General features: G+C 46.4%; 1 protein-coding gene across 1 annotated transcript; it reads left to right on the forward strand.

Moving 5' to 3' along the window:
* The first annotated feature begins 751 nt into the window (after positions 1-751).
* LOC139228790 (proproteinase E-like) lies at positions 752-18,032 on the forward strand. Its single transcript, XM_070860161.1, has 8 exons — positions 752-788; positions 3,327-3,412; positions 4,444-4,541; positions 4,960-5,088; positions 10,748-10,884; positions 13,837-13,979; positions 15,750-15,902; positions 18,001-18,032. Exons 1-8 carry the CDS (start codon positions 752-754, stop codon positions 18,016-18,018), a joined length of 801 nt encoding a protein of 266 aa, XP_070716262.1. The 3' UTR covers positions 18,019-18,032.
* Positions 18,033-26,080: the final 8,048 nt, after the last annotated feature.

Below are 26,080 nucleotides of genomic sequence, written 5' to 3' on the forward strand. Positions count from 1 at the left end.
AGGACTGGACTGAAAAAAATAATCAATATCATCACTCACAATTTCAAATTAACCTCAACATAAAAAGTCACAACTGGCTTAACCCGAATACAAAAGCAAAATACTGGAAATGCTGGAAATCTGAAATAAAAACAGAAAATGCTGGAAATAGCCCAAAGAGGAGTGGCGGGTTGCATGATGGCGGCCCGGTCGAGACGAGGTCAGCCATTGTCAGACCGACGGAAGGGCCAGCCGACAAAACAGTAATGGCGGCCCTGGGCGCACACGGCCTCCCCTTTAAGGGGCGCCCCGGGTGAATGTCCGCCAGCTTCGCGGCCCACGGGGCAAATTCCCCCAGGGGCGGTGAGGGGTCGCGCGCACGCTGATGACCTCATCGCCCGGTGCACGGTGGCTCGGGGTGCTAATTGTGGGGCGTGACGCTAACTTCAAATCGCCCCCAAAATCTCGGGGCAATTTCGCTCCAGGTGCAACCGCTGCCCCCGCCCCCGGACGAAAAGACAACAGCGGCGCACAAAATAGGGGCAATTTCAGCCCTAAAATACCTCGTCCACAGGTTTATACAGTAAACAAAAATAGGGTAACCTTGACACCGGTCTGAAGGGATGATATCAATGTTTAATACGATAAAGTGTGTATCGGTATTTTTAATGCATATTTTCAAATTCAGGAAAGGTAATGATTGACCTTGTGCTGTCTGAGTTTATATAAAATGCCTGCTGTTCATTTATTTTGCCCGTGCCTAAAGAGAATAATGGAAGCCCTACTCATCCTGCTGCTTGTGGCCAGCGGTAAGTCATCTGATGTTTAAGGTGTTGTTGCGCCCGATTGAGCATAAAGATTCTGACATTGTCATTTATCTGTTGAAGAGAAATGCAGAAATTCTCCTCGGTCTTAATCCTGGACAGAGCCCACAACACAAAACTGACCATAACTTGGTTGCAACTGGCATTCTCACTCAGAGGGGCCATAGAATAACTAGCATGGGACTGCGAAATGTCACCCTGGTTGTTGCTACTCTTTTCAAATCGTGTTTCTTTACTACCTCAGGCTGAGGCACAGAGAATGGTATGGCTCAGAAGGAGGCCATTCAGCCCATCGTGCCTGTGCAGGGTCTTTGGCAGAGCGATCCGATCAATCCAACTCCCTTGCTCTTTGACATAGCCCTGTATTTTTTTCCCCTTCAAGCATTACAGCAGGGGAGAGGAGGCTTTATTCTGCATCTCGTTGTTGTGTATTTGACCTGGGAGTGTTTGATGTTGTGGGCGCTAAAATGGGAAAGTTTGAAGTATCACTCACCTTGATTAATAGGTCATGGAAAAAAAGTTTCAGAAATGCATCAAGTGCAAAACATCGTTTTTTTCTGTTGCTTTTTAAAAAATCCATTCACCATTCCGTTCTGTATATCTTCTTATATTTTAGCGATGAGGAAAGATTGGGCAGGCTGGGGTTGTTTTCTTTGGAACAGTGGAGGCTGAGGGGAGACTTGATTGAGGTGTATAAAATTATGAGAGGCCTAGATAGAGTGGATAGGAAGGACCTATTTCCCCTCGCAGAGAGGTTGATAGCCAGGGGGCATAGATTTAAAGTAATTGGTAGAAGGATTAGAGGGGAGTTGAGGAGAACTTTTTTCACTCAGAGGGTGGTGGGGGTCTGGAACTCACTGCCTGAAAGGATGGTAGAGGCAGAAACCCTCGTTGCATTTAAAAAGAACGTGGATGTGCACTTGAAGTGCTATAACCTACAGAGCTACAGAGCAAGCGCTGGAAAATGGGATTACGCTGGGTAATTCTTTTTCGTCCGGCATAGACACGATGGGCTGAATGGCTTCCTTCTGTGCTGTAAATTTCTATGATTTTGCGATCCCTGCATTATAAATCAGCTGAGAAGTCGACAACCAACCTGTTGCTAATCCAATGCCAATACTGATCATGGCACAGATGCCGACGTGTGGCTGGTGTTTATATTTGCCATTTCCAGTAAACAGCAGCCCCGCCGTGTGCGGGAAATACACAAATCAGCAACAATGTTGGACTCCTGTCGGAGATTGAGGCATCCATAAAACATGGCTTCCAACAGACTGCTTGGTTGCCCCCGGACCCCGCCCCCCCCCCCCCCCCCCCACCACCGCATTCCCCCCCCCCCAGCATAGGTTACTGCAAAAAGAGGCTGGAAAGTGAAGTCAGAATTGTTCTGTGTGATACAAGGAGCAATGTAACTTGATTTCATTCTTGAATGACAGTGTACATGGAGTGCATTTTCTTGGTGTTTTTGTGCACCGCTATCGAATGCTAAAGAGATCACGAGACAAATGTAAACAAGAAAGGCCATCTTAGCTCATTGTTCAGGAGAAAGCTGCAGCTACCCCATCCGCCTCTCCCAATACAAGACCGGCTCGTGGAACCAGACGATGGTTTTCACCTCCATACTCCACCCAAACGTCTGTTCCAAACACTTTGGGCTAAAAATTGGTTATAGCCCGGTTTGAGGCGGTGACACTGCCCGGGCGCTAATTTTAACGCCGGCCGATGTTTAGCGCCTCCAACTGGGATATTCACTATTAGCGCCACAAGAGGGAAGTGGAGCGTTAAGGGAAGCGTTTCCACACCAACCTTAGGGCGCTACAAGGCAGTAATGCTCCAGGGATAATGACGTTCTGGCGTTAGGAAACCGGCATCCGATGCCAAAAAGGGAGGTCAGCTGGACCAGCCGAAAAATGAGAGTAACTTGAAGGGAGCATTGGGAACATCAGCAGCGGTAGGTCAGGCCTCACAGAATCACAGCAATGTTAAAAGGTTTTACACTGAACAACCGTCTGCTCCTGCTTTATAATATCGCCTCGGGAGCTTCCACGGAACACCTGCTCTCCCTGTTGGTGACGGCGCCGGGCGCTACAGCAGGCGAAAGAAGCGAAGTTCGGGATCACAACGCTAACGTGGCGTTGCACATTCACAATGTCACCAAGTGGGCGGCGCTAGAGAGCACTCACTGATAGCGCTGCCGCGAAAGCACCAATGAAGTTCACGGCAGGCACTAACAGCGTGGCACTCGAGCAGTAAGCGCTTAGCGGCCGGTTATGGGGGCGCGAAGCAAACACATTTTTAGCCCTTTGTGTGAAGAAATTCTGCCCGACATCATACCTGAATTTCCCTTTGAACCAGATTGAACCTATGCCCCTTATCCTACTGCCATGCTCTACCTTGAAGTAATACTCTAAACTACTCAATATATTTTATATACTTCTTTAAGGTCCAATCACCACCCTTACAGATAGAAATGCCCCATTTTATAGTTACTGCTGCTAAAGGGACCAACATTTGTCTTTTCAGCCAATGCCTGTGGAAACCCCAGCTATCCGTCATACACAAGGGTGGTCAATGGAATAGATGCAAGGCCATACAGTTGGCCTTGGCAGGTAAGTTGCAGATGAACGCCATCGCAGATTGAAAAAGAATACTTTTAGCTTTCCCCCTTGCCCTACCAGTAAATATATTGGTACTGTGCCCCGCAGGCCACAAGGTCTCGGGTTCAATCCCCAGTCTCTGTGAGTTCTCAGGTGGCTGTACAGTCCAATGCGGGAATTACAGTCTCTGTCACAGGTGGGACAGACAGTGGTTGAAGGAAAGGGTGGGCGGCGAGTCTGGTTTGCCACATGCTCCTTCCACTGCCTGCGCTTGTTTTCTGCATGCTTTCGGTGACGAGACTCGAGGTGCTCAACGCCCTCCCGGATGCTGTTCCTCCATTTAGGGCGGTCTTTGGCCAGGGGCTCCCAGGTGTGGGTGAGGAGGCTTTGAGGGTGTCCTTGAAACGTTTCCTCTGCCCACCTGGAACTCGCTTGCCGTGTAAAAGTTCCGAGTAGAGCGCTTGCTTAGGTAATCTCGTGTCAGGCATGCAGACGATGTGGCCCGTCCAATGGAGCTGGTCGAGTGTGGTCAGTGCTTCGATGCTGGGGTTGTTGGCCTGAGCGAGAACACTGACGTCGGTGCCCCTATCCTCCCAGGGGATTTGTAGGATCTTGCGGAGGCAGCGCTGGTGGTACCTCTCCAGCGCTTTGAGGTGTCTACTGTATATGGTCCATGTCTCTGAGCCATATAGGAGGGTGGGTATCACTACTGCCTTGTAGACCATAAGCTTGGTGCCAGATTTGAGGTCATGGTCTTCAAACACTCTCTTCCTCAGGCGACCGAAGGCTACGCTGGCACACTGGAGGCGGTGTTGGACCTCGTCATCGATGTCTGCCCTTGTTGATAGTAGGGTCCTTCATTGAAATGTCTGTGAACTCATGTGGAAGCAAGTCATCCTCATTCGAGGGACCGCCTGTGATGATGATGAGTAGGCTCCCGAGGAAATGGGGATCCAATAGATGGCTGTGAATAACGGTGACTGACTTCTGTGGGTATTCTGTCTCTCTCTCTCCAGAATAATCTTCTCTGTCCTTGTTGGTAGATTTCCTTGGAAGTGGACAGAGGGTCGTATTATTCCCACACCTGTGGAGGAAGCCTCATTGACAGTGACTGGGTAGTGACGGCGGGACACTGCATCCAGTGAGTGTCTATTCTGAGAGAAAAAAACTTTTGCAACTACTGTTTCCAATATAGGCCACGGGAGGCTTACTGCATTTGTGTGACTTGCTTCTGTCCACTATTATACTGGAGACCTTCACCCAGGTTATTGCCTCCATTAAAACTGCAGACAGAGAAATATCATACGAATGCTGTGAGTGTTTGGCAACCATTATCAGCAACGTCAATTTCTAACCTTAAGAGTATATTTTTGTCTTTCACACTCCTGGTACAGAGCTTCGCATGCTGGGTAGCACATATTGGTAATTCGACCATGAGAGTCCCACCACCCCAGATTTCTGATGCTCTACACCAAGAGGTCTAAAGATGAAAATGTACCCCGATACCTTTATCACCAAGCATCACTACACTACTTTAATATTACATTTTATCTTCAAAGCTCGGGCCGGTCCTACCGTGTGGTGCTCGGGGAGTATGACAGGAGTGTGGAAGACAGTTCTGTAGAGACTATAGCTGCTGCCAAGATCTTCGTTCACCCTCAGTGGAACCCTAGTTGCCTGTCCTGTGGGTAAGGTGCTGAGCTTGTTCTTTCGGTCGGTCTGCATGAAACTGTCTAACTGACTTGCAGTTTTAACACGGATGGGACTGTAATGTATGCACCTGTGAGCATGCTCACAGGTTTGTGGAGCCGTCGTGTCCCTGGAGATGGAGCACGCGGTGTCCACCGGTATGCTCGCGGCCTTTTGCGAGAGGTGGGACTGGAGTGCATTGTCACCCCCGGCAACCAAATTTTAATTTGATTTTATATGTTTTAAAGTTTAATTTATTTTAATTGCCGGGTTTTTAGTGTCCCCCTCCCCTTTTATAGGGGGCACTTGTAAAAATTTATGATTTTATTGCCCAAAAAAAATCACAAAAGAAAACAAAACACAAAAAAAAAGAGGGCAGTTATAAGTGTCAGGAGTGTCCCCCAGATCAGGGGACACGCGATCTAATGTTTATTTTGTACCCCCCCAAAAAAAAGAGTTGTGGAGCTGTTGTATCCCTGGAGATGGAGCACGCGGTGTCCACCGGTACGCTCGTGGTCTTACGCGAGAGGTGGGCGCCGGAGGGGCTGGAGTGCATCATCACACCCGGCAACCAAATTTTAATTTTAATTTATATGTTTTAAAGTTTAATTTGTTTTAATTGCCGGGTTTTAGTGTCCCCCTCCCCTTTTATAGGGGGCACTTGTAAAATATACGATTTTAATGCCCAAAAAAAATATACAAAAATCCAAAAAAAAACAAAAAAGGGCATTGGAAAATGTTTGGAGTGGCCCCGGTACTTGATTTAAATGTTTTATTTTGTCTCCTCTAAAAGAGTTGTAGAGCTGTTGTCAGGGGCACTTGACTTTGATTTAATGTTTTTTTATTGTTCACAACAAAAGAGTTGTAGAGCTATCGCATCCTGTGCGGAGGGGAGCGGGCAGGTAGGAAGGCCTTCTCTTGGGCCTGCTCCAGGGCATGGCCAAGGGGGCCATGCCTCTCTTCCGTGCATACGTCCAAGTCAAGGTGTCCCTGGAGATGGAGCACGCGGTGTCCACTGGTACGCTCGTGGCCTTCCACGAGAGGTGGGCGCCGGAGGGACTAATAAGGGAGCATTTGATTTGCATTTGATTTACAGATTCAACTTAAAATAGTTGTAGAGCTGTTGAGTTGGAAGTGGCTTAGCCAGGCATGTGATGTTCACAAGACTCAATAAAACCCCAGCCAGTTGAGTTCGGGGGATCCACGATGAGGCAGGTGGTTGTGAGCCTGGTGGATAAACCGGTAATGTGTGGTGTGATTGTTAAACCTTTTGCTAATAAACTAACTAGTTCTTAATAGCAATGTGTTGCTATGAATTCTTAAGCAAAGAACCCATGAAGCGAATTCATAACAGCTCCTTCTCCACACTGGCAACCCACCAGCCTGCTGATTCACAGCCCTCTGCTCCACAGCATACAAGCAACGTTGCAAAAGATGCACCAGCTGCATTTATCCTTTCTTTAAATCGAGCCCCACCTTCACTAAACAAGTCTGCTTGCCTAACAACTCCCTGAAACATTCTTGTCATGTATTCAACCAGCATTGTAACCCATGTATAAACTGACCTAAGTTGTACACCGTGAGAACACTGACCACTAGGTGGGAGACACTCCTAACCTGGACCTTCAGGTATAAAAGGGGAAGCTCCACCCACCTTCATCACTTGAATGCTAAGGAATAAAGGACAGGTCACAGACCGACCTTCTCTCAAGCATGGGCCACGTGTGCATTTATACTGTGTAGTAAGGACGTGTCAATGGCGACAAGAAACTGGGATTTAAACCACGCGAGCATGGCCACTAGCAGAACAGACGAGAGGTACTGTGTTAAGGAATGGTTGGGACAGAGATTCAACATTGTTAAAGCAGCACACAGTTCTCCAGGCAGACAAGGGCAGTCAAGCATGCCCCAACATGTAGTCGAACCCAGAGGGGGAGTTCGACAGAGACAATGGCAAGCTGAACAGCGATTCACGCCATTGCAAGGGACAATGCGGCCAGTAATGGGGCTATCAACACCTGTTAATGGTGCACTCAAGGACAATAACAGGGGCAGTCAGGGACGATCGACTGGCAAGGGACCTTTTGTTTCAAACCGCAACTCATGCTGGAGGCGTGGAGGCATACATTCAGCCGGAGTTTGCAGAGATGAGCAAAATATCTGCAGAAATTGCAGAAATGGACACTGGGGGAAATCGCTGGAAGCTAAAGTTCAGCGAGTTCATGTGGAGCACGTATACAGTTCATACACCAGGACGCCACTGATAATGATGAAAGTGCTCCTCAATGGCATCCCAGTATCAATGGAGTTAGACACGGGTGCCAGCCAGTCCCTGATGGGTATCAAACAGTTCGAAAAGTTGTGGGCATCCAAGGCCAGGAGGCCAACATTATCGCCGATTGACACGCAGCTACGGACTTACAAAAGCAGATCATTCCAGTGCTAGGCAGCGCCACGGTAGTCGTGACCCACACAGATTCGGAGAACAGGTTGCCACTCTGGATTGTCCCAGGGGACGGTCCCGCACTACTGGGGAGGAGTTGGCTTGCTGTCATGAACTGGAAATGGGGCGATGTCAATGCAATTTCCTCTGTGGAGCGAGTATCATGCTCACAGGTCCTGGACAAATTTGACTCATTATTTCAACCCAGCATTGGCACTTTCAGGGGGGCCAAGGTAGTGATTCACATAAACCCGGACGCCAGACCAGTACACCACAAGGCCAGAGCGGTGCCGTACGTGATGCGGGAAAAGATAGAAGGCGAATTGGACCGCCTGCTGAGGGAAGGCATCATCTCGCCAGTCGAATTCAGTGACTGGGCGAGCCCGATTGTGCCGGTGCTCAAGGCGGATGGGTCGGTCAGGATATGTGGCGATTACAAGGCCACCATCAATCGGGTGTCACTCCAAGACCAGTACCCGCTACCGAGAGTGGAGGACCTCTTTGCGACGCTATCCGGTGGCAAACTTTTTTCAAAATTGGACCTGACCTCAGCTTACATGACCCAGGAGCTGGTGAGTGAGTCGAAGAAGCTGACCACCATCACGACACACAAGGGGTTGTTTGAGTACAACAGATGTCCGTTTGGGATTCACTCGGCCGCCGCGATCTTCCAACGAAATATGGAAAGCCTCCTCAAGTCGATTCCAGGGACGGTGGTTTTTCAGGACGACATCCTCATTACGGGTTACGATACTGAAGAATATGTCCACAACCTGGAGGAGGTGCTACGCAGACTGGACCGGGTAGGTCTGCGACTGAAAAAGGCGAAGTGCGTCTTCCTAGCTCCAGAGGTAGAATTCCTGGGGATGAGGGTAGCAGCAGACGGGATCAGCCCTACTGCATCCAAGACGGAAGCGATCCAGAGAGCACCCAGACCCCATAACATGACGGAGCTGTGTTCGTTCCTGGGGCTCCTGAACTATTTTGGTAACTTCCTTCCCAAATTGAGCACACTGCTAGAGCCGCTACACGTGCTCCTACGCAAAGGTCGCGAATGGGTCTGGGGGGACAGCCAGGAAAGGGCTTTTAATAGAGCACGCAATTTGTTATGTTCCAACAATCTGTTAACGCTATATGACCCATGTAAGAAACTTGTGTTAACGTGCGATGCGTCGTCCTATGGTATCGGGTATGTGTTGCAGCATGTCAATGTCAAGGGTCAGTTACAGCCGGTAGCTTATGCCTCCAGGAGTCTGTCCCAGGCAGAAAGGGGCTACGGGATGGTAGAAAAGAAGGTGCTCGCATGTGTATATGCGTTAAAGAAAATGCACCAGTACCTGTTTGGCAGGAAATTTGAGCTGGAGATAGATCACAAACCCCTAACGTCCCTTTTGGCCGACAACAAGACTATAAATGCAAACGCATCGGCCCGCATACAGAGGTGGGCACTCCGTTAGCTGCCTATGACTACACAATTCGGCACAGACCAGGCACCGAAAACTGCGCCGATGCACTCAGCAGGCTCCCACTAGCCACCACTGAGGGGGCTACCGAGCATGGTGCTGAGATGATCATGGCTGTTGAAGCTTTCGGAAGCGAAGGCTCACCCGTGACAGCCCGTCAGATTAAAGTCTGGACAAATAGAGACCCGCTATTGTATCTAGTCAAGAAATGTGTCCTGAATGGGGACTGGGCAGCCACGTACAGGGCATGCCCTGAGAAATTTAAACCATTTCACAGGCGCAAGGATGAACTCTCGATTCAGGCCGATTGCCTACTGTGGGGAAACCGCGTAGTCATGCCCCAGATGGGCAGAGAGGTGTTCATCAGAGAACTCCACAATGGGCACCCGGGCATTGTCACGATGAAGGCAATTGCCAGGTCACACGTTTGGTGGCCAGGGATAGACGCAGATCTGGAACTTTGTGTTCGCAGGTGCAACACGTGTGCCCAGCTGGGCCATGCGCCCAGGGAAGCCTCCCTTAGCCCCTGGCCATGGCCCGCCAAGCCTTGGTCACTCATCCATGTGGACTACGCAGGTCCTTTCAAGGGGAAAATGTTTTTGGTTGTAGTAGACGCCTACTCCAAATAAATCGAGTGTGACATTTTTAATTCAAGCACATCCTCTGCCACGGTAGAAAGTCTACGGGCAATGTTCGCCGCCCACGGTCTACCGGACATCTTGGTCAGCGACAATGGCCCGTGCTTCACAAGCACTGAATTCCAGGACTTCATGGCAGGCAATGGAATTAACCATGTTAGAAAGGCACCGTTCAAGCCGGCCTCAAACGGCCAGGCAGAACGAGCAGTGCAGATAATCAAACAGGGGATGCTCAGATTCCAAGGGGGTTCCCTCCAAACCCGCTTATCACACCTCCTGTTGGCCTATAGATCCCGACCACACTCGCTCACAGGGGTTCCACCCGCAGAGCTACTAATGAAAAGGACGCTCAAAACCCGATTATCCCTTATACACCCCACCATGAAAGAAATTGTCGAGAGCAGGCGCCAGTCACAATATCACTACCATGACAGGAATGCGAGGGCGCAATGTATTGATGTAAATGATCCTGTTTTTGTCCTCAACTACGCTGCAAGGCCCAAATGGCTCGCAGGTACTATGGTTGCCAAAGAGGGAAATAGGATTCTGGTAGCTAAACTTACCAATGGACAAATCTGCCGCAAACATGTGGATCAAACAAAAAGGAGGTTCAGCAACCCCATAGAAGAAGCAGAGGAAGAACACGATATAGAGTTCACTCCACCACAGGTGACCGAACACCAGAACCAAAGGGAGGAGAGCCCAGTCACTGTGGGCAGTCCGGACAGGCCTGAGGCACTGCAAACAGTAGACACTCAGGCCAGCGCCCAACAACCGGAGCCCCAACTCAGGCGCTCTACAAGGGAGCGTAAACCACCAGAGAGACTCAACCTGTGATCCCAATAAGACTTTGGGGGGGGGAGGTGATGTCATGTATTCAACCAGCATTGTAACCCATGTATAAACTGACCTAAGTTGTACACCGTGAGAACAGTGACCACTAGGTGGGAGACACTCCTAACCTGGACCTTCAGGTATAAAAGGGGAAGCTCCACCCACCTTCATCACTTGAGTGCTAAGGAATAAAAGACAGGTCACAGACTGACCTTCTCTCAAGCATGGGCCTCGTGTGCATTTATACTGTGTAGTAAGGACGTATCAATTCTCATTTTAGGAATGACATTGCTTTGATTAAGCTTTCCAAACCTGCAAACTTGAATGACAAGGTCAAGCCTGCCTGTATTCCTTCATCTGGTGACATCTTTGAGAATAACTATCCCTGTTACGTGACTGGATGGGGACGACTGTACAGTAAGTAGCCTGCACTTCTAGTCAAATCTTTGCGTGCTTTTCTAGTAGGGAGGAAGGAGGTAAATATAAAATCAAATTGATGATGTTGGTGTATTTACCTGAGAATTGCTTTGTTCCAGTGAGGTTTTTTTTTTGGCATTCTTTCTCCTTTATCCATTATTGTCTTCTGCTACCATGCTCACTGATTCACCCAGAGCCCTGAAATTGACTGGGTTATGGGCAGGGACCATCCATGGCACTTAGTCACTGGGAAGAACCCTTCTGCAGGGTAGGCCCACTCCCACTCTGGTTTCATTGCCACTCAGATGGAATGACCCACTCCCCAGACAGAGCTCCCTTTACAGGCTCAGGCAAGAACTCACAAAATGCAACCGGTGAAGAGAATTGTGAATGGCAGTCAATGCCGAGATTCCTTTGACTCTACTAATTGTGTGTCCAGTACTACAGTTGGTACTACAGTTAGTGGACTGGCTTTCAGCAAAGACATTCAAGAAACTTCCTTTTTAAAATATGTTGAATGTCGAATCTAACGCATAGTTATTGTTAGATGCTATTGATAACAGGGGGATTTTGCTATGTACACAAGGTGATATTTTGAAGTATAAGCGACCTATGTTTTGTGGAAAAGATGCTCCATCTACCTTTACAACTATTTTGGTAAAACAATAAATCAAGTGCCCCCTTATAAAAGGGGCACTAAAACCGCCAAATTAAAAAAATCAAACTTTTAACTTTAAACGGTCAAATTAAAATTTGGTTGCCGGGGGTGATGATGCACTCCAGTCTCTTCGGTGCCCGCCTCTCGTGGAAGGCCGCGAGCGTACCGGTGGACACCGCGTGCTCCATCTCCAGGGATACCCTGGTTCGAATGTAACCGTGGAAGAGAGGCAGACAGTCAAGCTGAATGACCCCCTCGACCTCCCGCTGCCTGGACCAGTTAATGGCCAGGTCTAGGAGCAGTCCTACGAGGAGGCCCTCCGAACTGCCCTCTCATCTACCTTTACATTCACATTATGAGAATCTTAACACACTGTAATATATGTGAGTTGCACAATGATTTAGTGGGTAAACCACTTCCCATTGCAATACTGAGCTATATAGATCAAGAAGGCCCCAGTTTGATCCTCGGTCTGCGCTGAGTTAACTTAAATCCAGTAGGGTAGCAGTAAAGGTTCTACAACTTAGTTCAGTGCCTTTGGGTCAGGAAGGATGAAAATAATCCATGGTTCCCAGTGTTCAGTGACCTATGTTAGAAAGTACATGGATGTGGCTATAGGCTAATCTCATGATTGAGTTCTGCTATACTCTTTCCACGATTACCCACATCACAACTGTGAAATGTTTAACAGTAAATCATTGGCTGTGAAGTGCTTGCGGACGTCCTGAGGACTGATAAGGTGCTATGTAAATGGAAGTTTGTTTTTGCTTCTTTCTGATATGAGCATGGTTCACATGTAAATGATGACCACTTGGTTGAGTTACAGCATGGTGCCCAACACCCTGTAACTGTATCCCAAAATGAGCCAGCAACTTTAGGACTGAAGGGAGAGTTAAAGAACAGGCTGTAACAATGTGAGCTTGATTCAGATGCGCCTGGTGGAACATCAGTTATGTAATACATGACTTTAACAACAGGATGACTGTAGTGCACAGTTGCCAATTCAAAGCCAAAGTAGCTACAGCCTAAAACTCACAGTAACTCAGCTAAGCTGAATCCACTACACAGAGCATAATCGGCCAAGGCAAGAGTACTTGCGTTCGCTCACCTCTTCTCACTTGTACAGGTTGAACTTCCCTTATCCGGAACCCTCGGGACCTGGCCTATTCCGGATAAGGGATTTTTCCGGATGAGGGGTGGTCACGTTAAATTGGATGGTACGGGTACTGAACAAGGGGATATCGGGGCCGGCTGGCTTGGGGCTGGGATTGCAGCAGACAGATCATGGCAGGGAGGGAGGGCGGTGGGGGCGGTGGATCGAGCGGTCGGGCCAGTGATTATGGGAGTCGACAGCGAGGAAGGACTTCAATTTGTTCATGTCGGAGTTCTGCACATGCGCCACCCGGTGGCTGGGAATGGTTCCGGATGAGGGGTGGTTCCGGATAAGGGAGTTCTGGATAAGGGAAGTTCAACCTGTATCATTTAGATCAAATGGGAAAGCTGTACACCATTTTCCTCTGTGTTCTATAGGGTGGATTTAATGAATTTGTGATCCCAGCGGAGTGCTTTGCGTCCTGGGAGTACATATTGGGAATTCACTATGCTCTGTGGAAATTATTCGTCTATTAATTTTAATGAATGGAATATTCCTGCGTGGTGCCATGACTTCCATTCTCGATACACACTCCCAGCTCTGTGCTGGGAATAGAAGTTTGTAAAATCTACCCTTACATGTAGCAAGATCATAAATCTGTTTATGAATGACAGGTTTCCAGTATTGCTAAGGAAATCTTCCTCAAAGTAAGGAATTCCATTTCCATGGATGACCTTAAAGCAATTACAGATTCAGAACGTAGGAACAGGAGTATACCATTCAGCCCCTCAAATCTGCTCCGCCATTCAATTAGATCATGGCTGATCTGTATAATAATATTCGCCATTATTCAAATGGGAACATTGATCCTGTCAGAATAATAGAATGTTTGTACTTTTTCGTGGAGGCCTCCTGCTATTACCCAAGTCCTACTAAAGCCTTTTAATCTTTTCTCTGATATGGTATTATTGCTACTTTCATACCAGCATGCAAACACAGTCTTGTTGCAATATCCTAGAATATGCATAATGGAAGTGTGCAGAGCTATCAAGAGTGTGTGTGCAGTGTATGTATCTCAATCTTTCCCCCTCAATCATGCTTTAAATATTACATTCCTCCGACCACTATGTTGTGAACATCGTTATTTATTACAGATGCTATTTAACCTAATAAATGAATATTTATATCCGGACTTCCACAGCTGGTGGGCCACTCGCAACGAAACTGCAACAGGCTCTTCTGCCAGTCGTTGACCATCAGACATGCATGCAAAGTGACTGGTGGGGTTACATTGTGAAGACCACCATGGTTTGCGCTGGAGGGTATGAGGTATCTGGATGTAATGTACGTAATTTCTACATATTTCAGTTTAAAATGCTTTGTGCCAACTTGTGGTTCGAGAGAAGGGTTGACAGTTCTGGGAACCCGGTCATTTTTCAAGTTGTGGATTAGTGGGTAGCACTTTCGCCTCTGAGTCAGGAAGTTGTGGGCTCCAGTCCCACTGCAAACAATTGAGCATAAAATATAGCTTAACACTCCAGTTTAGTACTGAGGGAGTACTGCACTGTCAGAGATGTCGTCTTTCGGATGAGGCGTTAAACCGAGGCCCTGTTTACCCTCTCAGACAGACGTAAATGATCACATTGCACTATTTCGAAGAAGAACAGGGGAGTTCTCCCGGGTGTCCTGGCCAATATTTATCCTTCAACCATCATGAAAAAATCTTTTGTTGTTTTTATTTCATATTCCAGTATCCGCAGTATTTTGCTATTGTATCACTAAAACAGATTATCTGGTCATTTATGGAAACGGTAGCATAGTGGTTATGTTACTGTGCTAGTAATCCAGAGGCCTGGACTAATGATCCGGACACATGAGTTCAAATCCCACCACGACAGCTGGGGAATTTTAATTCAGTTCATTAAATAAATCTGGAATTTAAAAGGTTCGTATCAGTTATGGTGACCATGAATCTACCAGATTGTGGTAAAGACCCCTCAGGTTCACTGATGTCCTTTAGGGAAGGAAATCTTCCACCCTTACCCGGTCTGGCCTATATGTGACTCCAGACCCACAGCAAATGTGTGGTTGACTCTTAACTGCCCTCTGAAATGGCCTAGCAAGACAGTTGTATCAAACCACTAGGAAAACACCACATGGACTGTAATGGTTGAAGAAGGTGGCTCCCCACCACATTTTCACGGGCAATTAGGAATAGGCAATAATTGCTGGCTTTGCCAACGACACTTGCATCCCATGAATGATTAACGAAAAATGATCGCTTTGTGTTTGTGGGAGCTTGCTGTGCGCAAATTGGCTGCCGCAATTCCTAAATTACTACAGGGACTACACTTCGAAAGTACTTCATTGGCTGTAAAGCGCTTTGGAACCTCCTGAGGTCGTGAAAGGCGCTATATAAATGCAAGTCTTTCTTTCTTCTTTCTTTAATGTAGCTTTAATTAAGATCTCTGGGACACAAGCCAGTGGCAGCGAGGAGTTATACTAACCCTGCCGATGCTCCTTTGTGAGTTACCCAGTAATGGCTGAGGTGATGTCATGTTCCCATATCTGGGGAGGCCCCCCTAAACAGCCTTGGTTCAGTATTTTGTTCTTTGATAGGTAATCCTCTCGCACCGCTAGCATCAAATCTCTTTCTTTCTCTTGTAACCTTTCTTGCCTTTCTCTACTTTATTGTTACTGCTATGGCCATTACTGCTCTGAACTTTTTTCTCTTGTTACCTCTAAGCTCCAAACACCCCGTCCTACATATTTTCCTTCCTGCCTGCACCCTTACTGTTTTAAAACCAGGACTCATCTCACAGTCTCTTACTCTATTTCTATCAGGGTTGGATCTGAACTCAGGTCCAAGAGCTGACAGATCAACTGTACCTTCCAATCCTGCCATACCTATATGTGAGAGGACAAAGGGTCTGAGTTAATGACATGAGGAATATTCCCCATCTTCGAAATTTCAAATATAGGTGAAGAGGTAAATTGATAGGCCTGTACTGGACTTGCGTTGGTTCAGACTACAGTTTAAGAAAGGTTGAGTAATGATATCCATTATCCCTAATATTGCTACTGGTAACCTTTGATATCCTTCTTTTAATTCAGGGAGACTCTGGTGGTCCTTTGAACTGCCGAGGTGCTGATGGGTTGTGGTATGTTTATGGTGTTGTCAGCTTTGGGTCAAGTCAGGGCTGCAATACTCTAAAGAAACCCACTGTCTTCACCCGGGTATCCGCCTTCAACTCCTGGATAGATTCGGTGAGTAAAATATTAAACATGGGCCGACTGTGACAAAAATGATGCAATTCTGGTTTGTTTTAACTTCGTGGAGGCTTCATTAATTCAATCACTAATCGTGAGGAGTTTAAACAAAAACTAGTCAGAATCGCGTCCTAACCTTCACTCAATACAAATGTTGTGGGTTGGATTGGTTGTCTGCAAAGCTTGAGGGAAGACACAAACTACTTTTGAACGAATACGCCCCGTGTGGCTTCTCTTAGTTATCTGTTGGACAGCCAATTATTTTCCAAGTGCGGGTGACAGTTAATCAATCTAGAGTCCAGAAAACTGTGTTTAGGGATATTTAAGGAACTGGGGCTATTAAAACTTGAAGTTTGGAATGTCCAACAGCTGTAGTTCAGCCTAGTGCAATTCCCACAGTGGTAAGAAATACAAAATGACAAGAAAACCCATTAAAAAAAGAACTGCTTTGCATTTAGATTGTGATCTTTTACTGCTTTTACTTTGAGGAACCACATAGACTGTAAAAATATCTATTTATTATCTATCACTGTTATTTATTCAATTATTCATCGTTTATGAAACAAATTAGTTTCATAGTTTAAACCTAAAACGAGGTCTGATGATGTCATGCTCTACCATTTGTCAAGGATGGGAGAGCGATCCTGCGGAGGCCCAGGGTAATTCCAGTTGCTAAAATAATGAACTGAATAGTGGTTATGTGCACTATCTTGGGCACAATGTCAAAAGCTTAGCGAGATATCACGGCTAGTGAAGGAACTCTCAAAGGCACTGGGAGTTGGAACTCACCTATGGGGTTGGTCTAAGATATGAGAGATGATAAATTCAAATGTGTAAAAAGGTAGAAAAGATCAAAAAAGATAACAGAGGCACCGACGCTGCCATCGTGTTATGCTTTCAATACAATAAGAGTGTTGGGAAGTAGTCACTAATGTAGGAAATGTTCTGTTTTTCCCTCATTTACTCCTGAAGACACAGGGTGGATTTTCGGTTGGGGGATTCTTAGGGCGCTAATGGCGGGGGTCGGTAAATTTTGCGCCTGAAAATGGCTTGTGACGGCAGACAACAAATTTGGTTGCTGTGCCCTGAGAGTGGAACAGAGCGCTATGGGAGGCGTTCCACACCTCTCTTAGGGCACTAGGCTGGGTGAGCAACTGAAAATCCATTGCTAAAGAGCCGACTTTGGATTTTTCTTAGAGAGGCCACACTGCAAAAAAAATCGGCACAACAAAACACAAAAAAACATTGTCAATATATTGCTCACCACAAATAAAGATAATTCGCAAAAATAAAACAAAAAAACCCCACAATCACCCTTACCTCATGCAATCATTCCTTCCCTCACTGCCACCGGGACAGCTCGGACCACCCGCTCTCTCAGGCGGGTTGACTTCGGGGCGCAACAGGGTCAGCTCAAAACAAATTTTCAGATCGGGATGATACCGAGAACGTTGCCGCCGTCGCGACGCTCCCGGGCGGTACTGCTCAGCGCCCCCGCAAAACCAGCACCAAATTTCCTGGCGGGGCGCAGGAAGCTGGCCGCTCCCGGGCGGTAAACATTTCCAGACCCAGTACCGCCCCCTCCAGGGCGCTAACGGAGGCACAATCAAAACGAAAGTCCAGCCCTTAGAGTCGTGCTGGGTATTCCATTGGTAACGGTGCCTTGATTCCAAGTAGTCATCCTTCATATATGAGCCTAGCCGAGGAGTGTCAGTGGGCTATTTCATCCTGTCGAGCAGCACAGTGCCCCGCGTTGTAGAATGGCAGAACAGAGTTGCATCACCCGTTCTGTTGAGTTCCCAATCTCAGAATTGCCACTGTGGCGGGCTGCCGAGCAGAGCCAAGTGTTTTCTCCATGGCTGCCAGGTGGAACGAGAGGAAAGGCTGCCATGGGCTGCTGGCATTCGGTTTGTAGCAGCGCAAGTGGGGCCCGAGCACAGGTTACACGCCTACACGCTCAGCCTCAGCTGCTTTGTGACCCAAGCTTAGTAGAGGCAAAAAAGCAGAGAGCATTAGCCTTCCCATCTGCCGTTCTGAGCATGGCCCTTCTTTTATCATTGTTACTAATATCTCCTCTTATGCCTTTCACTTCTAGACAATGGCCAGCAATTGAAACATGGGACAACAGTATTTCAACACATTCTAACCATTATCTTTGAACTGAATAAACTGGATTAATAGAACAAAGAATTGGATCAGAGTGGTTATTTTGTTCCTGGGAAATGCCTCTGCACATCTGAATTGGCCATGTTTACCATTCTGATAACCGAATCTCATTGATTGGTTCACTAATCTCCCTACACTGCAATAGTGCACTTCCAGCAGCACTTCCTCACACACATCCTTTTCCCAACGCCACTTTATGGCCACATATCACATCACTTCACCTGGGATATGATTCCCTCTTGCTCTGCTCCTGGTCTGCATGAACAAATAATTGTGCATCATAGAATCATAGAAACTTACAGCACATTTCGGCCCATCGTGTCCGTGTGTCCAACAAAGATCTATCTAGCCTAATCCCACTTTCCAGCTCTTGGTCCGTAGCCTTGTAGGTTATCACGCATTCATTGAGGTGTCAGCTTGGCTCAGTAATTGCACTTTCACCTCGGAGTCAGAATCCCAAGTTGTAAAAACAGAAAACACACAGAGGTTGGTCAACATCTGAAAGAGAAAAATAGGTTACAATTTCAACTGAAGATTCTTTATTAGAACAGCCATATCGTAAACAAAAGTATATATTTGCTAGTTTAATGAGGGTGCCGTCTTCCTAGTCCTGTAGGGATGAGTCCTGTCAAATGGGTAAGTCCTGACAAAAATGTATAAGTGTTTTAGAGCCTATCACATGATAGCTCCATAGACTGCCTTGCAGACAAGAGCCCCCCAGATCTCATCATGGTGAGCTGATTGATCTCAGCTGAGGCAGCAGTGCTGCAATTAGGCCCAGAATTTCTGAGATGGGAGTGGGGAAATCAGCCAGGGTTTCCATTATATAGTAAATCCTGTGTGGGGTATCAGGCGAGGACTGGACCGGGCTTGGCTGTGATCTTAAACACAGTTGAATAACCTGCTGATACTCACCGTCTTTGAGTTACACATGAGAATTGCTGGAGGACTGCTGGTGTCCATGGAACTGTATCTCATCTTCAGGAGAGCCTGAAAAAAAGGGTAAGAAGAATGTTAAACATTCTAGGTGGATATAGATGCACCGGGGAAGGTGCAAATAAGATTTACTAGAATGATACTAGAACTGAGAAGTTTTACCTATCAGGACAGATTGAACAGCATGGAGCTCTTTTCTCTAGAAAAGAGAGGCCTGAGGGGTGACCTGATAGAGGTCTTTAAGATTATGAAAGGGTTCGATAGGGTGGACGTAGAGAAGATATTTCCACTTGTGGGAGGGACCAGAACTAGGGGCCATAAATATAAGATAGTCACTAATAAATACAATAGGGAATTGAGCAGAAACATAGAAACATAGAAACATAGAAACTAGGTGCAGGAGCAGGCCATTCAGCCCATCTAGCCTGCATTGCCATTCAATGAGTTCATGGCTGAACATGAAACTTCAGTACCCCCTTCCTGCTTTCTCGCCATAACCCTTGATCCCCCGAGTAGTAAGGACTTCATCTAACTCCCTTTTGAATATATTTAGTGAATTGGCCTCAACTACTTTCTGTGGTAGAGAATTCCACAGGTTCACCACTCTCTGGGTGAAGAAGTTTCTCCTCATCTCGGTCCTAAATGGCTTAGCCCTTATCCTCAGACTGTGACCCCTGGTTCTGGATTTCCCCAACATTGGGAACATTCTTTCTGCATCTAACCTGTCTAAACCCGTCAGAATTTTAAACGTTTCCATGAGGTCCCCTCTCATTCTTCTGAACTCCAGTGAATACAAGCCCAGTTGATCCAGTCTTTCTTGATAGGTCAATCCCGCCATCCCGGGAATCAGTCTGGTGAATCTTCGCTGCACTCCCTCAATAGCAAGAATGTCCTTCCTCAAGTTAGGAGACCAAAACTGTACACAATACTCCAGGTGTGGCCTCACCATGGCCCTGTACAACTGTAGCAACACCTCCCTGCCCCTGTATTCAAATCCCCTCGCTATGAAGGCCAACATGCCATTTGCTTTCTTAACCGCCTGCTGTACCTGCATGCTAACCTTCAATGACTGATGTACCATGATACCCAGGTCTCGTTGCACCTTCCCTTTTCCTAATCTGTCACCATTCAGATAATAGTCTGTCTCTCTGTTTTTACCACCAAAGTGGATAACCTCACATTTATCCACATTATACTTCATCTGCCATGCATTTGCCCACTCACCTAACCTATCCAAGTCACTCTGCAGCCTAATAGCATCCTCCTCGCAGCTCACATTGCCACCCAACTTAGTGTCATCCGCAAATTTGGAGATACTGCATTTAATCCCCTCGTCTAAATCATTAATGTACAATGTAAACAGCTGGGGCCCCAGCACAGAACCTTGCGGCACCCCACTAGTCACTGCCTGCCATTCTGAAAAGTACCCGTTTACTCCTACTCTTTGCTTCTTGTCTGACAACCAGTTCTCAATCCACGTCAGTACACTACCCCCAATCCCATGTGCTTTAACTTTGCACATTAATCTCTTGTGTGGGACCTTGTCGAAAGCCTTCTGAAAGTCCAAATATACCACATCAACTGGTTCTCCTTTGTCCACTTTACTGGAAACATCCTCAAAAAATTCCAAAAGATTTGTCAAGCATGATTTCCCTTTCACAAATCCATGCTGACTTGGACCTATCATGTCACCATTTTCCAGATGCACTGCTATGACATCCTTAATAATTGATTCCATCATTTTACCCACTACTGAGGTCAGGCTGACCGGTCTATAATTCCCTGTTTTCTCTCTCCCTCCTTTTTTAAAAAGTGGGGTTACATTGGCTACCCTCCACTCGATAGGAACTGATCCAGAGTCAATGGAATGTTGGAAAATGACTGTCAATGCATCTGCTATTTCCAAGGCCACCTCCTTAAGTACTCTGGGATGCAGTCCATCAGGCCCTGGGGATTTATCGGCCTTCAATCCCATCAATTTCCCCAACACAATTTCCCGACTAATAAAGATTTCCCTCAGTTCCCCCTCCTTACTAGACCCTCTGACCCCTTTTATATCCGGAAGGTTGTTTGTATCCTCCTTAGTGAATACCGAACCAAAGTACTTGTTCAATTGGTCTGCCATTTCTTTGTTCCCCGTTATGACTTCGCCTGATTCTGACTGCAGGGGACCTACGTTTGTCTTTACTAACCTTTTTCTCTTTACATACCTATAGAAACTTTTGCAATCCGCCTTAATGTTCCCTGCAAGCTTTTTCTCGTACTCCATTTTCCCTGCACTAATCAAACCCTTTGTCCTCCTCTGCTGAGTTCTAAATTTCTCCCAGTCCCCAGGTTCGCTGCTATTTCTGGCCAATTTGTATGCCACTTCCTTGGCTTTAATACTATCCCTGATTTCCCTTGATAGCCACGGTTGAGCCACCTTCCCTTTTTTATTTTTACGCCAGACAGGAATATACAATTGTTGTAATTCATCCATGCGGTCTCTAAATGTCTGCCATTGCCCATCCACTGTCAACCCCCTAAGTATCATTCGCCAATCTATCCTAGCCACTTCACGCCTCATACCTTCAAAGTTACCCTTCTTTAAGTTCTGGACCATGGTCTCTGAATTTACTGTTTCATTCTCCATCCTAATGCAGAATTCCACCATATTATGGTCACTCTTCCCCAAGGGGCCTCGCACAATGAGATTGCTAATTAATCCTCTCTCATTACACAACACCCAGTCTAAGATGGCCTCCCCCCTAGTTGGTTCCTCAACATATTGGTCTAGAAAACCATCCCTTATGCACTCCAGGAAATCCTCCTCCACCGTATTGCTTCCAGTTTGGCTAGCCCAATCTATGTGCATATTAAAGTCACCCATTATAACTGCTACACCTTTATTGCATGCACCCCTAATTTCCTGTTTGATGCCCTCCCCAACATCCCTATTACTGTTTGGAGGTCTGTACACAACTCCTACTAACGTTTTTTGCCCTTTGGTGTTCTGCAGCTCTACCCATATAGATTCCACATCATCCAAGCTAATGTCTTTCCTAACTATTGCATTAATCTCCTCTTTAACCAGCAATGCTACCCCACCTCCTTTTCCTTTTATTCTATCCTTCCTGAATGTTGAATACCCCTGAATGTTGAGTTCCCAGCCCTGATCATCCTGGAGCCACGTCTCCGTAATCCCAATCACATCATATTTGTTAACATCTATTTGCACAATTAATTCATCCACCTTATTGCGGATACTCCTTGCATTAAGACACAAAGCCTTCAGGCTTGTTTTTTTAACACCCTTTGTCCTTTTAGAATTTTGCTGTACAGTGGCCCTTTTTGTTCTTTGCCTTGGGTTTCTCTGCCCTCCACTTTTCCTCATCTCCTTTCTGTCTTTTGCTTTTGCCTCCTTTTTGTTTCCCTCTGTCTCCCTGCATTGGTTCCCATCCCCCTGCCATATCAGTTTAAATCCTCCCCAACAGCACTAGCAAACACTCCCCCAAGTACATTGGTTCCGGTCCTGCCCAGGTGCAGACCGTCCGGTTTGTATTGGTCCCACCTCTCCCAGAACCGGTCCCAATGCCCCAGGAATTTGAATCCCTCCCTGCTGCACCACTGCTCAAGCCACGTATTCATCTGTGCTATCCTGCAATTCGTACTCTGACTATCACATGGCACTGGTAGAAATCCCGAGATTACTACTTTTGAGGTCCTACTTTTTAATTTAGCTCCTAGCTCCTTAAATTCGTTTCGTAGGACCTCATCCCTTTTTTTACCTATGTCGTTGGTACCAATGTGCACCACGACAACTGGCTGTTCTCCCTCCCATTTCAGAATGTCCTGCACCCGCTTTACTCAGAGATTGGTTAGCATATGGAACTCGCTACAGGAAATAGTTGAGGCGAATAGCATAGTTGCATCCGAGGGGAAGCTAGATAAATGCATGAGGGTGGAATGAGGCTCGCATGGAGCATCAGCACTGGCATTGACCTGTTGGACCAAATGGCCTGCTTGTGTGCTGTAAATACTTTGTAATGGTCTGTACCCTTTCTCTTGGGCCTCCAACTTTTTACTTCCAAGTTGCTGGGTGGGCAAACAGGAGTGAGTGGGCAGATCTGCTACGCCAGACCATTGGAGGTGGAAGGCTGTCCTTCCTTGTTCCATGGAGATCATTCCTCAGACTTGACTTTGAAAATGTATGTGTTTTTTTTAACCAACTCTGAAACTGAATCTCAAAGAAGGCCTGGAACACTGCCAACTAAACAGGAAGCAAACCAGGTCTTGAATAAAATAACAAACCACGTCCACAAGATATTTTCAAACTGATGAGAATGAAAAGCACCAGCATTTTGTTCCCTAGCCTTTCACTCGGTTTTATATTGTGAATAGGGCACCTAATGGAACAGTAATAACACACTGCAGCCATGCACTCAAGGCTGAGTAGATGTCAATACAGTCAAAGGGTGATCATCCACTTAGATATTAATTTTTTTTTATTGGTTAAAGCACTTACAGTGCATGAGTCAACCAATGTCCATATTCTGTTCACTTCACTTTGCCAAAAAGCACTAGGATAGCATCTGCTGAAGTCCCTCAGTAGGCGAATGAGGAAGGGGCGGGGTGGGGGGGGGGGGGGGGTGGAGAGAGAGGGACAAGTGGGGGGGGGGTGGAGAACAAAGGGGGAGAGAGAGCAAATGGAACCAGATCAACAAAGAGGGTTCCAGAATTAGTTAGCTGTTTTCATAAATAAGGAGAAACCGTTTCCACTGACAGGTGGGTCGGTAATCAGAGGACAGAGATTTAAGATAATTTGCAAAATAAATGGTGGGGAGGGAAATGAGAAGAATTTTTTTCACGCAGCGAGTTGTAATCTAGAATACATTGCCTGAAAGGAAAGTGTAAGTCGATTCAATAGTAACTTTCTAAAGGGAACTGGATAAACACTTGAAAAGAAAAATAATTGCACTGCTATCGGGAAAGAGGAGGGGAGTGGGACTGATTAGATAGCTCTCTCAAAAAGCCAACACAGACACGATGGTCGAAGGACTTCCTACTGTGCTGTAAGATTTTATGATTCTATGAACAGTAGTGATGTTCCAATGAGTCTCAGTGGCCTTGGGCAGGCAAAGAAAAAGCAACCAGTGATTTCCCTTCTAATCTGTGTCCAGATTTCCAGCGGTCACAGTATTTTGCTTTTGTATCTCGAATGCCCTGTTGGAAATTGCATGCGTGAACTTTGATGGCCTCCCCACATCTAAATCTCCTGTTGATACTCACAGTCTAGGCTCTCAGAGGGAGAATAGCCATTTCAGTGAGATATCAGTAGCTATCACACAATAGGTCAGCACCTTCAGGAAAGGTGTGGAGACAATTGTTAGTAAGGTAGGAAAGAATTCAGTATAAGTTTATTTTCAAATGTTACTAAATGCATGCAATTTATTTATCTGTTAAACTGTTTGAATATGTAATCAATAATTTGATCAGTGTTGTATTGCAAATCATAAAGAAAGAAGTTGCATTCATATAGCACCTTGCAGATCCTCAGGTGGTTCCAAAGCACTTTGCCGACAATTAATTATTTTGAAAGGGTAATTATTATTGTTTTGCAGGCAAATGTGGCAGCCAGTTTGCACACAGCAAGGAGCCAGAAACAGCATGTGATAAATGGCCAGATAATCTGTTTTCCTGAGCTGTTTATTCCTGGATACAGTTTAGCCAAGACACTGGGAGAACATCTCCTGCTCTTCTTCGGATAATTGCGTGGGATCTTTAAACTCCACTTCAACTTGCAGACAAAGCCTCGGTTTAATGTCCCAACAATCTGTTGTGCGCTGTACTGAGGAAGTCAGCCTAGATTATGTGCTCAAGTCTCTGGCGTGGGGCTTGAACCCAAAACCTTCTGACCCAGAGGTGAGAGTGCTGCCACTGGGATAATTTGAGAATGTTTGAATAAGAATATGGTAATTATTTTTTAAATAAAATCATATATAATTTGGGAATTGTTTTGGAAAATATCAGTCCTTGATATTTATATGTAACATGATTGTGATTCCAGGTGATCAGGCTCATTCTGAAAATTAAAATGTTTCAGTTAAGAAATATTTTAAAAAGTTGGCAGAACTCTTTTTAAAGTTCAAGTGGGTCAGTTTATATTCCACTCATCCAGGCTGACATGCGTTAAATTGATAAAACATCGTGTACACGGTACAGTAAACATGGTACCTTGTTGTAGTGGATGAGATTGACTGAGTGGTCGGGGTTATGGATGACCTTGGGAACTGATTCTAGGGAGTAGCAATGGACCTTCACTTGTATTCCCTCACTATGTCAATGTCTGGTGTGTATTTTAAGGAATTGAAATATTAGATATTAATTGAGCACTGTACATCTCTGACTGTTATTGCAAACAGAAGTTCAAGACCAGATGTACGGACTAGTCAGGTATCACTTGTTACACAAACATCCTTATTTGAGGAAGGATAAACAGGTTGAACCTCCCTTGTCCGGCACCCTCGGGACCTGGCCTGTGCCGAATAAGGGATTTTGCTGGATAAAGGGAGGTCAGCTCGAGGGGGGAGAAACAGCCCGAGGTCGGGGAGAGGGGGGGAGGAGGTCTGTGCCCCAGATGGGCCCGAAGTGTCGGTGGGCCCCCAGTGGGCTGAGTGTCGGCGCGGCCCCAAAGTTGGGGTGGAGGTCGGCTGCGTTCTGCGCATGCGCCCCCGGCCACCAGAATCATGCCGGACGAGGGGGTGGTGCCAGATAAGGGAGTCCCGGATAAGGGAGATCCAACCTGTACTTGCATTGGAGGCAGTTCAGAGAAGGTTCACGAGGTTGATTCCTGAGATGAAGGGGTTTTCGTTTGAAGAAAGGTTGAGCAGGTTGGGCCCATACTGATTGGAGTTTAGAAGAATGAGAGGTGATTTTATTGAAACATATAAGATTCTGAAGGGGCTCGACAGGGTAGATGCAGAGAGGATGTTTCCCCTCGTGGGGGAATCTAGAACTAGGGGGCATAGTTTCAGAATAAGGGGTCGCCCATTTAAATCAGAAATGAGGAGGAATTTCTTCTCTCAGCGAGTCGT

This window comes from Pristiophorus japonicus, chromosome 18 (assembly GCF_044704955.1).
Source record: "Pristiophorus japonicus isolate sPriJap1 chromosome 18, sPriJap1.hap1, whole genome shotgun sequence".
Taxonomy (NCBI): Eukaryota; Metazoa; Chordata; class Chondrichthyes; family Pristiophoridae; genus Pristiophorus; species Pristiophorus japonicus.

Coding starts and splice junctions, on each gene's coding strand:
- LOC139228790 (XM_070860161.1), top strand. CDS start 752: ATGGAAGCCCTACTCATCCTGCTGCTTGTGGCCAGCG. Junction 5,089..10,747: donor CCTAGTTGCCTGTCCTGTGG/GTAAGGTGCTGA, acceptor TTCTCATTTTAG/GAATGACATTGCTTTGATTA. Junction 13,980..15,749: donor ATGAGGTATCTGGATGTAAT/GTACGTAATTTC, acceptor CTTTTAATTCAG/GGAGACTCTGGTGGTCCTTT.